The sequence below is a fragment of the Parambassis ranga genome, chromosome 2, assembly GCF_900634625.1.
Source record: "Parambassis ranga chromosome 2, fParRan2.1, whole genome shotgun sequence".
In the NCBI taxonomy this organism is placed as follows: Eukaryota; Metazoa; Chordata; class Actinopteri; family Ambassidae; genus Parambassis; species Parambassis ranga.
The window spans coordinates 32,217,204-32,232,508 of record NC_041023.1 but is presented as its reverse complement, the minus strand read 5'-3'; the positions used below and the strand labels follow the sequence as shown (position 1 = coordinate 32,232,508).

The 15,305-nt window shown below is 39.8% G+C and overlaps 1 protein-coding gene across 1 annotated transcript in view; it reads left to right on the top strand.

Annotated features, from left to right (window-relative positions):
* Positions 1 to 15,305, top strand: part of LOC114431550 (protein FAM19A5-like) — a 130,910-nt gene that overhangs the window by 65,183 nt on the left and 50,422 nt on the right. Inside the window, exon 2 of the mRNA XM_028399086.1 lies at positions 15,052 to 15,201. Within this exon, the coding sequence (XP_028254887.1) occupies positions 15,052 to 15,201 (150 nt within the window). The remainder of the gene's footprint in view (positions 1 to 15,051; positions 15,202 to 15,305) is intronic.

The following is a 15,305-nucleotide window of genomic DNA, read 5'->3' as shown; positions in this document are numbered from 1 at the left end:
GTATGGCTGCCAGCTTCCCGCACATAACAGCATACGCCGTCCATCACGGGGACCGCTTTAGACCCGTATCTTGTGAGCTCTGGCAGCATTAGCTGAAGGAAGGCGTCCCTCACTTAGAGTGGTCCAGTGTTCTCTCTTATTATGTAAATGTATTGTATTTATTGTCAGAATAAGGGCTACTGTTCCATTCACTAATCTAACTTATAAACCTCTACTGTTGTTGGAGACTGCAGTAATAGAGTAGCACATTAAATAGGTTCTTGCACCCGCACTGCATGCTGGAGGTGTTTTCTTCTTTGTGTTCATATATTGACTCTTTTGCATTAAATATTTAAACACTCAAGAAGTGTTATCCTCTCCCTCTGCTTGCCTTGGTCACCATCTTAGACTGGATTTTCCCACACATTCACCTTGAATGGCAGGGAAAATAGCTCAGTGCAGCATCTGGGCTATTACCTTCCAAGGGTTTGTGAACAATATCTTTCAAGACTTGTTGTACTTCATTTGTTATCCCAGCATTCAACACAAATAAATCTGTTCGTCATAAATGAATAAACAGTCCATCTAGACATCTGGAGCCTTATTTGGCTGTTTTTGTATATATACAAAATATATATATATATATATATATATATATATATATATATATATATATATATATATATATATATATATATATATATACACAAATATATTTTGTATATATACAAAAACAGCCAAATAAGGCTCCAGCATCCCAAAATCCAAGAAGTGTAATGGTATACCATATACGTTAGCTAGCTTGCAAGTAGTTAGTTATTCATCAGCTAACTCAGCTAGCACATAACATCGACTGCCTCCTAGGCTCTTGCCTCCATTTCCAACTCTGTGTCTGCTGAATTAGGGTGCAGGATGTTCCATTATATGTTGAGTGAACGCCAGATATCACAGACCATCTTCTCTGTGCAATTATTCACTGATTCAGGTTTTTCTTTAATAGTCTATAGGCGTCAGGCATTGCACATGGAGAGGAGGAGCGGACAAATCAGCTATAGCTGAGTTGAAGGAACGAAAGGATGCACTGAATAATACCATGAAATGAAGATTGTTCACGAGTCACACCCAAGTGGGTCAACACCCAAGTCCAAGTCAAGTGTCAAGTCATTAAGGGCAAGTCTAAGCCAAGTCACAAGTCTTTGTTTGTGCGACTCAAGGCCCCATCTCTGACTCGAGGCCCCATCTCTGGGCTCCAGTGCCTTTTTACTGGTGATGAATTGGGTTCAAACATAAAGGCTTTTGTCAACTTCCACACATGCAACAAAAAATATAAGAGTGACCTGAAGGTCAGTTGAAATTAAATAGCAACACAGCAGCAGGTACAGTTTAAGTCCCCTGCTGTGATCCTGCTATAGTGCTAAATACCAGTGCATTTGTACCAGGAATCCAGCAGCAGTGCACGGCAGTTTAAATTGATACTAGTGCTCATAGTGGCTGTATGGGCTCAAATGTGAGCAATACCCAATCGCATTTACGGCCAGAGTCATTTATCACAAGGTGCACAAATGAATGTATTGTGTCTGTTTGCCACAAAAACACACACACTTAGACAGGCTTTACAGCACTGTTATTTCTTTACTGTACTGTGTTGAATGAGAAAATAGGATTACTAACTTCAGTAATATATTTACAAAATAGTTTTCAATTTAATTAAAGGATACCACTTGACACCGCAGCACTGCAGAGCTGGAGTGCACTTTGCAGAAAAACACAATTTGTAAAAGACTGGCAGCAGTGGAAAGTAACTAAGTATTTGTACTTAGTTACTGTACTTAAGTACATTTGTATGTATTTATACTAAAATAGTAAAAATAATAGTGCATACTTTATACTTTTACTCCATTTCATTTTGCAGCTGTTATCTGTACTTTCTACTACTACATTTGATGAACACAGTGCTGGACTGATGTGAGGTCAGACTCTGCATGGAGATGGTGTCATACTGCCAGCTGTGTTTCTATAATGAGCCTCAGTCATGATGCCGGTGCTCTGGCAGTTAGCTAACTAGTTAGCTACTGTCTGCTAACACAGGTCCATCCATTAACGTCTGATTAACATGAATCATAACATTAATCTACAGCAGGAATACTTCCACAGTAAAAATGGTGAATGCCTGTTTTTTTATTACCAGCCTCTCTTCACTTGATGCCCACAGCCTGCCTCATGACACACAGACCTGTCCATAGCTGCTTCTGGCTATTTCAAAGATGTCTGTACTGAAAATGTAAATTAACTTTTAATTTTAAGATGATTTCTTTGATTATTTTAACCTCTTCAGATATCCTTTGCAATGGAAATCAATAATATATATTCGGTGCTTGAGTACTTTTAATACTTTAAGTACATTTTAAAGTACTTAAGACTTTGACTTAAGTAGGATTGTAGATGTAGCACTTCTACTTTTACTTGAGTATTTTCCTCGGTATTTGTACTTTTACTTAAGTACCAAGCTTCAGTACTTCCTCCACCTCTAATCACTGGTAAGGTGTTAATTGTGATGCAGCTTGAAATGTTGATCCTTATGTTGTAAGTTGCTTCAGATAAAAGCATCTGCTAAGTGAATATATTGAAATACTCCCACGTCTTTTTAATGCACAGACTGATATATGTATGACAATACAACACTGTTACATACTATTGACACTGTAACAGTGATTTCTGCTTGTAACACACCTCTCTTACTTTCCTCATATCAACTATAAAGCAGATCCTTCTCTAACAACCTGAACCACTGATATTCTGCATGAGGAGTGTAGAAAAATGATGAGATTTAAGGAGTGTGGATACGGCAATAGGATGAGCACCAAATCCTATAAAAGAGGGCTTTTATTGCTAAAGATAACTGTAGCTACGACACCACCCCTAACACCCCGGCACTGATTACACCACCATATTATATGCATTCTGCCATGCTCCCCTTTGGCCAATAAAATAAAATGGCGCATGTTCTAAAATTAGCTTTGACATGTACTAAAGCTGCACAAAACCTTGAAGGTAAATTCCAGCATTGAGGCCAGGAGTCTGTGCCTGTGTTCCAGTATGTTTTTTTGTTTGTTTCTTAAATATACAGGTTTATTCAAGACAGACATAAGATGGAGGACAAAAAGTGTATGGAAATGGACAATCGAAGACAAGACAGTGAGACGGGGACACACACAACAGAGGGACAGACAGACAGATAAGAAGACAGATAGGACTGGGAGAACGCCCAGCAGACTTGTGTGTGTGTGTCTTTATGCCCCAGCTGAGCCTCAGCAGAGCAGCAACACAGAGGCCAAGTTAAATGGGGAGGGGAGATTAAAGGCAGTGCCGGGGCCTGCAGCCTCAGTATTCAATCACCACTCTCTCCCCCTCTGCACCTCAGCCTGCATGCTGATCAAGCTGCAGTGAAAGGAGCCATGCACCCTGCCACTCCCATACACAAGTACGCAGTTGTGCTGGCATGATGTCAGATTTTTTTACAATGCGATTAGCAGTAAAAAAAAACAGCAAATTAATGATAATTTAGTGTTGTAGTGCTAGTGCCGTAGCCTTCATGTCACAAAATCAAAGCACTAAGTGTGTGTGCATTTGGAGTTTGGTGTTTGAAATCTTCACAGTACTCCATCAGCCTCTAATGAACCTGAAATTATTGAGATAACTGAGTCTAATATACAGCAGTGGAGTCGGTAAGTAAAGGTGGGAGCTGCAGCGTGTGTGTTTGTATTAGTAGCTTCACTTTTCATACAACTTTTGTTCCTGCTGTAGGTGAATAGAGTTATTTATAAAGGGTCACCTGTTGATTGTTGCAGCAATATTTTTTCAATGATCCCTTCCTGAGAATGCATCAGTCTGTGTCCACTTAAAAGGAGCTTTGGTTTTTATGATTGTAAAAACAAAAAACATTTTCATAAAATAAGATTATATTAAAGTAAGATAAGGGAAAAAACATATCAGATTGCTATCTAACTATTAGCTGCCACATATGTACATAAAATAAATAAAAGACCTCTTTAATGAGAAGTTCATCCTGTTATAGTTAAAAATACTGCAATCTGAGTTAAACAATAGAATGGAAGGGTTAGTTAGGTGTAATCTGACCCACTTTTGTGTGTGTGTGTGTTCGTTACTTTAAGACTTAAAGGTTTTCATAACTAAGTCGGTGCTGACTCACATTACAAGCTTCCTGTTTCTGCAACTGCCCACTTCAGCTCCAGTCGTGCTTCACCTTTTGGCCTCTGTTTGGTGTGTTTGATGGACTCTGGCAGTGCCAACATGGTGGCGTTCAGACAACTAACCGTTGTTAGTGGTTGCTCACTTTACGTTGAAATGTAACATTTTCCTTTATTTACCCATTTTGAGTTTATATACATGTTTACTTCTATGTATTAAAACAAACCTATTTGTCTTTAACAAGTTGTTGTTAGTTTTATTTCCTCTTGGCCACAACTGTAGCTGTGCATTCTTCTTCACATCACGTTCAAAAAAAAATGTTAGTTCTCTGTTGCAGAATCCCCCCAAATCTCCAAAACAATAGGAGAAAGGTGCGGGGGGAAAAATTTCCTTATCCAAAGAAAAGAAAGCTTTGTTCAACTGATATTTTGTTGGCAAAGAGCCGGAGAGCTCGTAAATTGTCCCGCCTTCTAGCAAATGTCTGTGTGTGTCAGTGAGGATGTAGCAGAGAGAGAGTACGAGAAAGCAGGAGAGACGATTTTTCCATTGAATCCATATTATATATACCTATACAGATGCTGTATTATAGATTTCCACACATTCAGGCCCAGCCACTCCTGATCAAGTGCCCAGCTTCCCCTCCAAAGGCCCCAAGGGTGCCGAAGGAGAGGAATGATTGGACTTCCACTCGTTCACCCAGAGGTCTTTAGTCTGCGAAATCATAGCATCATTTAAGGGACTTCACCTTATCATCATTGGCCTGTTGTGATGTATCCTCGGGGGGAGGAAAATGTGCTTAATTGCAGTAGTGAAGTGCCACTGTGTGTGTGTGCTCGTGAACGTTCCTGTGTTGCCAGGGGTTACAGAGGTCATTTGTTTTCCCTTTTTCTCCCACAGTTTTAATTGATGATCATTCATTGTTTCACGCCAGCACCCTGTTATTAAGCAGAGTTCATTATTCTAAAACACTAACGCTGGGGAAAAGAGGGCGTCTCATGGGAAAACACCATTCTTTTTACGTGCTTTACACAAGGTCACAGTAGGAGAAAGGAGCCCCTAGCTTCATTATGGAAACCCTGTTAAGCTACATGACGACTGAATGAATTTATTATAATCGCAAGTCAATGATGTACTTTAAAAAAATCAATGCATTTTCTCTGATTCTCTAAATTCTGATTGCAGTTAAACAGAAGCGTGGGCCTGCTGGGATCCGTTCATTTTAATAAAGTCATCATAGCTATAATATGTCCGAGGTAGTGGTTATTTTGTCAAAATAAAAGTCTAAAAGGAAAACAGAAATTAGCATTATAGTCATTGATTTGGTTTAAAAAAATGTAATGTAGCATAATCACCGCCACACTTGTGCTAATTGCTAACATCACCATGTTAAGATTCTCCCTGTGACAACTCTGACACCGCTAATGAGTACAAATTATTATGTTTTATAAAATGTGCTACTTAGCAAACATGCTAATTTATTTTATTATTAATTTATTTCACATTATTATGTGGTCATCAGGAAAAATTTACATATTAGTCGTTGTCTAGACAAATAATAAAAAAACAGCAATCATAATTTCAGCTGCTTGCGTTTACTCATAGATATTTCTATTTCTATTACTCATAGATATTTCTATTTCTATTACTCATAGATATTTCTATGAAAAATGTAGGTTTCTTCATTTTACCTTCAGTTCTTATGTCTTATATTGCATAATAAGTTTTCACAAACTTACAAAATTAAAGGTTTCTGTTCAGTGCTTTTATTTTGAAAGACGCCTGTTCTGTAGTTGAGGAAGGTAAAAATCCTGGTAGCCATTTGAGTAAATAGTATTTTATTCTTTAGGATCCTTATTTTGTGCTTCAACATTTTGAGAACATTCTAGAAGCAGAAAATGTTTATGTTTATGAAACTGTGTATGGAGCTGAAACCATCCCAAAGTTGTATAGCTGTGGTTGCATGGCAACATTCACAGTTATGTGTGTGTATATTTATTAGAGGCTGAGGGAGAGACACTAAAGTCCATCTTGTGGTTATATTTGGCATTATATGCTGCATTTCTGCTTAATGCTTGTGCCTATGTTTTAATGTGTGTGTGTGTGTGTTTCTCTGACTGCTGCTTGCCAAAGCATTTTAGGGAGAAACTGCAGCAACGGAAAATCAAATCGCTTTTTTCCCCACAAAGCTAGTGAAGCTCACACAAGCTTGCCTCACCGAAAATAGATCGTCTCTCTCTCTCTCTGTCTCTCTCTCGTCAGGATGAGAGAGCGATCCCGATGAGAATTGTCTCCAGAACTTTCTCTGACTCATGACTGCATAGGCAGGGGTATTAATAATTTCAAGGCAAACTTTATGATGAGTTTTTAGTCACTCTATCAGTTTGAAGGAAGAAAATGAATGTGTTATGTCAAAGCAGTGTGAAGGAAGTTTTTTTTTTTTGCAGCAGCAGCACTCATGGAATGCATGGAGTATTAATGATAGCTGTTTATTTTCTATGTTGCATTGTAATTATGTTGGGTGAGATGGTGCCAGGCCACCAGTAGCAAGATTTATGGGATGTCAGATTAATTGAAAGGATTTTTTTCATTTGCAAATTGAACATCTATTGTAATTCAATTCACTTTTATTTATAGCACTTTTTACAATCAGAATTTTTTATTGTAAGTGGGTTACGTGATCAAGATGCATATGTTTAAATGAATTCTGCCTATTTCTATAGCCACATCTCCATGTGTTCTTGAGGGGAAAGAAATTGCAGGATAATAGCCAAAAATGGTGACCACAGAAGAGAATGGTTTCCTTGTAAAATGTGTTTTATCAGAATCAGAATCAGATCAAAATCAGATTAGAATTAGAATTAGAATTAGAATTAGAATCAGATCAGAATTAGAATTTGATGATGTCATCAAAAAATAAGGCTATAAATTGACATATGACATTACAGACATACAATGAACAGAACAATGATCTTTACATAACCCCCCTAAACCCCTTTGTGTTTTCAATGCCCTACCTTAACCTGTAGTTTTTATGCAAAACAAAACGTAACTGTTTGCAAAAACAAAACAGCTTGTGGTGTCTGGGAGACCTAAACCCCAGACTTTGCCTCCTTACATGGGCTTTTGCAGCTGCATCGTTCCCATGATTGGATGCATACACTCATGTGTTCGGTTGGGCAGAACCTCAACATCAAAAATGTTGTCATTTATAGTACATTTACTCTTTGATTTTTGTGTTAAATGGGGACGTACTAGACATTATTGCTGGCAGATGGAGACATCAACTAATCCTCACTGTGTCCCTTAAATTCATGTTATTTCATCAGAAGTGTCAGAAACTGCTAGGATAGATGCTGTTTGCTAATAGTTCCTCTGCATTAAGTTAACTTCACTGTAGGAATGGATTCATATTCTGTGCAATTAGGTGAAACAAGTATGTAATTATATATAGAGTTAAAAGGAGTTTAACAATATCAGGAAACTATATCGATATCATGAATTACTGGATGTTTTTGGACATTTTCGCTTTAATGTTAATATTAAGCTAAGTTAAAATATATATATATATATATACTGTAGCATCAATTTTAGACAGAAGTAATGTACAGGTGGTATTAGCCTTGTACCTCCTTGCTCACAGACAGTTTCTTCTTGCTCAATGTCTGATCACTACTTTTTTAGCGTTACATTGAACCTCTTGAATTTCTCTTAAGTGGTGCGGCTGCAGGGCTCTCAAGTCTCACACACTGAGAGTGAGACACGCATTTCAACATGTCCTCATGCGGTGAAATAATTAGCTTCATCACACAGAAACTATCCTAAAAATGAGTAAAAGGCGGACTACTGTGCACTCATACAGCTGTCTCGATTTTGCGACCTATCGACCAATCAGAAAATAGAATTCCTTGTTGCCAGGTGAGGTCTGTTTAAGCTGTATGCTCTGAATGCGAGGTGGAGATGGAAGAGAACCATCAGGAGAGGGACAGAACGGCTAAAATTATATCTGTAATGGGACGTCAGGACACAAGGCTAACACCCCCTACGTACCATAACCACCACCCCCCCACCCGCTCCCTCGCTAGTCACTGTGTACCTCGGACACTGCTGTCAGTGTGAAAATAATGTGAAATGATATATTTTAATATATAATAAGTCGCACCTGAGTATGTTGCATATCCAGCCAAAGGATGAAACTTATATTCCATAAAATACGGTAATTTATTTGGATATTTTGCTTTTTGTTTTTTTTTTTAAGTATAAAATAGCCTCTCCTCCAGGTCAGCTGCTGTTTTCCAGTGCTTGTGCTGCATTTAAGTGATCATTTGGACAGAAAAATAAGTAGTTCCACTCACAAGTGTAACACCCACATAACTCTGCAAGAAAGTCTACATTCCAAAATGTCTCACATATTTCATGAAGAAATAATTTCTGTGACCGCTGCTCACTGACAGCTCTGACTGCTGTAACCCTAATCAGAGTTTCTTGATTATTTCCTACCACACCTCTTACTTACACTTTTACACATCAAGGACACGTTGTATCCTCTTTTTAATGCCTTTCAGTGGTCATCAGACTCCAAATAAATTAAAATACTTATACATAAGTAGCTGCCTTTATTCTTCCAGTGCCTCACTCTTCCTGTTCAGGTTGTTTAGAGATTTCATTCAGACCCCCACATCATCCTCCTGAAGCTGAAACTCCGTCTCCTCCGCTCTCCTTCTAGTGTGACGCCGCATGCTGTTCAGTTGGCTCGCTCACTCCTCTGATTAGGCTTGTTAAAAGGATTCATTTAAAAAGTAGCCCGCCAGGCCTCTGGGTAGTGGGATGACATCAAGGTTCTACTAATGCAGCGTTTGGATCCAAAATGGGATTTCAGACTTGCAGTCTTGGCGCCGGACTCTCCTCTCTCATTCCGAACAGCTGTAGTGTGCTGGAGTGATATAGCATTTTAGTTTGGCAGTCTCTGCTATGTACACACACACACACACACACACACTAGCAGAACAGATGTGATGCTAGTTTCCAGCTACGTCAAGCTGCCATGTTGTGTTTTTTGGGTTAAGTGGGGAATATGTGGAAAAGACATTTTTTTGTTAGAGCCATTACATGCGTGGGTTTGATGTTCTCTCTCTCTCTCTGTCTGTGCGCTGACATTGTTGTAATTCCTGCTGCTTCAAAGCCACATGCACACAAATATATAAAAAGCCATTTGGCTCCTCTGAGACACCATGACAGTGGTGTTTGCTTAATGTACAAATCAATATGTTATATTTCAGCACCCTTACACAGCATATTTTTATCCCCTGTATCTAAGGATGCAGTCGTTAGTCGCTTAGTTTGCTCAACCCACGATTACATGATCCATCTTTACCTTCATCGTGTGTTCAACCAATGTAACACTTCACATAGCATGATGCATCTATTTTCACCTACATCGAGCAGACAGAAAGTCAGGCACCAGAATAAACGAGTTTTTGGTGGATTTTCAAAATAAAACGCTGCATTATTGCTGATTTAACATCTCTACCATCAGAGAAACACAACCCCAGCCACCCACCCATGTACGAGGAGAGATTCAGTTTTCATCCAGCATTTTATATGATATAACATGATTTTTTTATACGGACAACATCAGAAAGGAAAAGGCAGGCAGAGAAGCAGCAGCTGTTCTCATAGCTGCTCTGTATGTACATGTGTTGAGACATTACAGACAAACATGCTGAAGCTAATGGCTACTACAAGTCAAACCACACAGGTGACTGCAGCATATTTTCGTATCTGTCTTGTTTTTGATATATATAGCCCTGCTGTAACTGTCAACCGGTATATCACTCAGTTATGTAGGGTGCTGTAGAGTTACAATTAGCAAACATTTAGTTGGATATTTGAGTTGTTTTTTTTGGATGGGAGCCCTCATGTTTCATCTTAATGCTGCTATTATTACTGTAAAACTCATCCTGTTTGACTGCAGACTCCAACATCAGGATGCGTTTTAGTGGCGGCTGTGGGAGCATGCTTTAGAAATACTTTGGAAATAGCTTCCTTCTTGTGTTAGCACAGTATGCAATCCCAGCGTGATGCCAAGGACAAAAGAAAAAACTGTACAGTCCGACTGAGCGAGCGAGCCTGAAGCACACGTTTTATAAATATCTAAGTGTTTGATTTAACACATGGAGACTCAGAAAGTCATTTTCTTTTCTTTTATTTAATGAATGAAAAAAAAAGCTGCTGTGGAAAATAAAATACCAGACGAGATGAGAAGGGGGTGGAGGGAGATGTGCTGGACATTTGTCAAATGGCCGTGTATGGCGGAGCAACTGTAATGTGCTGAAGAGCGGGAGGAGAAAATAATAAAGCACAGGAGCACGTCAATAACATTAGGTTGTATTAAGCCTCACGCCGACCGTGCCACATGAATCTATCTTCTGTCACAGTCAGAGCTTTCATTTCACTCCAGGGTGGCCACACATACATTTTAATCAGCCATTTGGCTGGCCAAGCTGACAACTGCTCAACAACAGGAGCCGATAAGGGCGATGATAAATCATACAACTACTGGTACATGCTTTGGGTTCCTATCTGAAGACTCCTGCCAGTTTTACATTTTTTCCCCTCCACTATTCATAAGGGCTATTCCAGAAAACAGGATTACTTTTTTTCTCTTCATGATCGAATTTCTTCACAGGATGACTGTGAAATGATCTTCCATCTTTCATGTTATCAATGTTAATTCAGCTGTTGTTTCTCTTGGACTGAAAGTGCCATGTTGTCTGGGAGCTGCCTTATTTGGGTTGTATGTCTAACTTTTTCTGCAGATCCCTGTGGGCCAATACAAGGAGAAATACTTTCTTTGAGGAGATTTGTTTGTTTAGGTTTGCAGTGTTTCAGGGGTTATGTAGGTACGTACTATCCTTGGCGCTGCGCTCTGGAGGCTGCACCAGAGGGGATGCTCGGAGCAGTTTGTTTTAGAGAAGAGGCAATGAAGTCAACTCACACTTTATTTAGGGGGACCAGCTTGTCCTCCAGTTTTCCCACGTAATACTGCAAACACTGGAACCTCCTGCAACTTTAACTGAGATTCATGCCCCAAATATGAAACATATGAAGGGCCCAGCATGTTCTTCCTGAGTAAGCTCAGGTCATCCTGAGGTTATTAGCACAATACATTAATGCAGCATAATGTATGTTGATGAACTAGCATAGGGATTGTCATGTTTGCTCTGTTATGTATCATGTTTGCTGCATGTTTATTCCTCTCTCTCACCTTCATCCTCTCTGTCCTGTCTCCCTCTTCTTCTCCTCCCCGGCCGACTGGCAGCAGGAAGGTCCTCCCTTTGAGCCGGGTCCTGCTCAGGTTTCTTCCTGTTAAAAGGGAGTTTTTCCTTGCCACAAGGGGGTTCAGGCTCTGGGTCTCTCTCTGTGAAGCGCTTTGAGACAATTTCTAATTGTATATATATATATATATATATATATGTATATATATATATATATAAACATATATATATAAATAAAACTGAATTGAATTCAATTGCATTGAATTGAATCGAATTGGTCAGACTGGTGCAGGCTGAATTGTCTCATCAGATTTTATGTGTTGACTCCAGCCAGTGTCAAGTTATGTGTCACAGAGGATATCTAATTTTTCGGTAAGTCAATAAGTGTCTTCTGGGCAAATATGGACTGCCATGAAACTATGACATGGATGTGGACATTACTGTAGAGTTGTTTAGTGCTAATAAACTAGCACTGCTATACTAAACATTAGTCTAACAAATTACCTCTTTGCTTTGCAAGCATCCTGAAAAAATGTACTTTAGCTTTTGCTTATGTCAAATCTGCTTGGTTGGAGAGTCTTACAGGTTAAAGGCTACTTCTACTACTACTACTACTAATCAGTGTATTTCATGTTAGGCTATTGAGACCTATGCTAAAAAAAATGTGTAAGCCTACATGTAAACATTAGCCTGTAGCTACAAATTCTCTGCCATTAGCTTTGTAAGCATGCTGGCATACTTATGTTAGCTTTCAGCTAATGCTTTGTGAGCATGTTACTATCAGCTTTATATTATTATATTTTATAGTTTTAATATTTCATTTATTTGTATATACAAATAAAGGTCTGATCAGAAATCTAACTAAAATTTTCCCTAATTTCAATACAGACTGTCACCACTACTCCCAGCAAAGAGCAATTATTCTAACTTTTACACTAAAAAAAATCTTTATTATCCCTTCATGCCAGTGCATCTACAGTATATAAAAAGAGCATAGAGCTCTTTTTACAGCAAAGCAACAACATGAAAAAGAAATTAATTCAGTTTCTTGGCAGCTACAGCTGTGGCAGTAAGCAAGGCCAGTATTTGTTGAAATGCAGTCAATTAATGAGACTCACAAATAGAAGCACAACAGAGAATTGCAACGTCAAATCCGGCGTAGTCTTTGAACTTGTCAACTTCACACATGGTACCTCGGTGCCACGGAGATCTGCACGATTACATAAGACATCCAAACAGCCTGTCCAGCAATGGAAGAGTTCCAAAAGTAGAAGCAGGAAGAAGGTAGCGAGCAGCACGGAGTCAGCTAAGGGTGCATATATAGATCCAGACACACACATGCAGGAGCATACGTGACAAGTCATTATCCGGCATCGCCCGGAGAAGACAGAAGAGCTGCGAGAGGGAGGAGGGAGTTAAGTGAGGAGGTGTAAAGGAGAGCAAGTGTGTATATGTGTGTGTATATGTGTGTGGTTCCTTGATCTTCTGAGTACAAAAGACATGAGAGACAGAATATTGTTGCTTTTTTGAGGTGTCTTTCCGCTCATCTTTAATCTGCATTTCCATCTTGGTACAGTTGTATTTATAGATACATATGAACTTCCTACTGTTAATGTATAGCAGCTGCCTCATAGACTGCAATGCACAAAATTATGGTTATATTTCTAGTTTCTTGGGGTCATTTTTTAACTTTAACTTTTGCCTCATTAAGGCATTTTATGACAGTAGCCAAACATGTGATAAGAGATCCTGATTACTGTCATTTCTTCAAGACTGGAAAACAACTGTGAATAGTTAACCCTTAAATCCACAGAAGCATTGCGTGTGTGCCAGGGCGGGAGTTTTGTGGAGCGTAGGAGAGTAAAATAATAAGTAAAATAGTTTGAGTTGAATTTTTGTAATCTCTTGTTGTCTTGTCTAGTGTTGTTGCCGTACATTTATAGCTGTTTGTAAAGAAAAATTTGATGAGCTTTTTGAAGTTATATTTCATCTGTCAAGAAAAACAGGTAAAACAATTAATACAAAGAACATTTTCTGACAGAATCATTTAAAAAACAGAGGGCGAACTGTTAAAATTATAGTTGTGAAAGGGTTAAAACACTGAACACTGAAAATAAATAACAGTAAATCATGGTAGACCAAGACTACAGTTACACTAATGTTAAAACAGACCTGGCCCCAGGCCCCTTGTGACTTCAATGCAGCCCTCGGACCAGTCTAGCACTGCAAACAACCATCCACCCAAAAATATAACAGAGACACGTCTTCCCAGCCCTCCTTGTCTCTTCCCCTCTGCAGTACTCAGGTCATCCCATCTACGCTTTGGAGAGACACGGTCTCTACACTTTAAAAAATGCTGCGCGACTATGCTGAAATATACGGTAAAGCGTGCAGAAACTCAAAATGTTCAAGTGTTGCCGCGGTGCTGCTGGTGACATATTTAATGATCATCTGCTAATAAAAAGCACATTTCTTGCCCGACTCATCCATCCATCCATCCATCCGTCCATCCATCCAACCATCCAACCATCCATCCATCCAACCATTGAACCATCCATCCATCCATCCATCCGTCCATCCATCCAATGATCCAATGATAAAATAATAATATAAAAAATAATAATTCCCACCCCTGTTTTACTATGCAGCTATATACCATTGTCAGGCAAAACAGTATAAGGAGCTTACTGTTGCCTGCATGCAGACGTCCTCTCTGTCTGTGTCCATGGCCACCACCACTATGTACCTGTGTGCGGATGAGTCCTGATAGATCCCTATTACCCTGAGTGTGACCCCTCACTGCTCAGTTCATTAAGCTCGCCACCCAAGTGTTCAGGACTCAAGTCCAGATTTAATCACAACTTCCATCCTCTTGCCAATCACAATTAGAACCTGATAAGCCTCTTCAGGATGGCACCCGAGGGCCTCCGCACACACAGGCAAAGGTTAATTTGCGAGCAGCAAGGGCCCAGCTACAAGGGCCAAAGGTCACCTGATTGAATACATGGAGGGATGTGTGTGTGTGTTTGTGCGCCTAAGATGGCGGAGCTTAGCAGCAATTACAAAGTTCATCAGTATTCATGCGTTTCATTCTTGGGTAATGGGTACATTACCTTCAGAGAGGTGTGTGCTGATTGGATGTGGTCCTTAATGGGAAATAGCTTGTGGGTAGTCTTTAGGTAGCTGAAATCTGAAGGTAATTTCTTCACCATTGTCTTTTAAAGTCTGCACATGTGCCGTCACCTCTGTGAGCTACCACTGCTGTGTTCCTACGCAGGTTCATTAGAGCGGCTCAGTGCTAATGATGTCCAAACTGTAAGGAACCCACATAGCATAGCTCATGTGGTTAAAGTCTGTACCAGTAGTAGAATCCTTCTATCAGATAACCCAAGCATTCCAATACCACTTGCCACTGCTGTTTGCTGTTTGTGCTGTGCCCTGCAAATTGAGCTACAAAAGATACTAAAAAAAGGGCTGCTGAACATGTGATAGAAAACAATTTTAACAGAAGAGACAGGCTAGTTTATTATGCCCTGTTTATGATTTCATCTCTCTGACCTCGCTTCCTGTGGTGCAATGTCATTTCCAGGCCAGCTGGCAGCGGGGACATGCGAGATTGTGACGCTGGACAGGGACAGCAGCCAACCACGGCGGACCATCGCCAGGCAGACGGCCCGCTGCGCCTGTAAGAAGGGCCAGATCGCTGGAACTACAAGAGCCAGGCCAGCCTGTGTGGACGGTAAGAAAGAGGAGGACGAGGAGGAGGAGGGGCACGGGGATGACACGGCTTAGCTTGCTTTCTTTAACAGCCCACTTGAGTGAAAACTACTCAAACATGAGCAT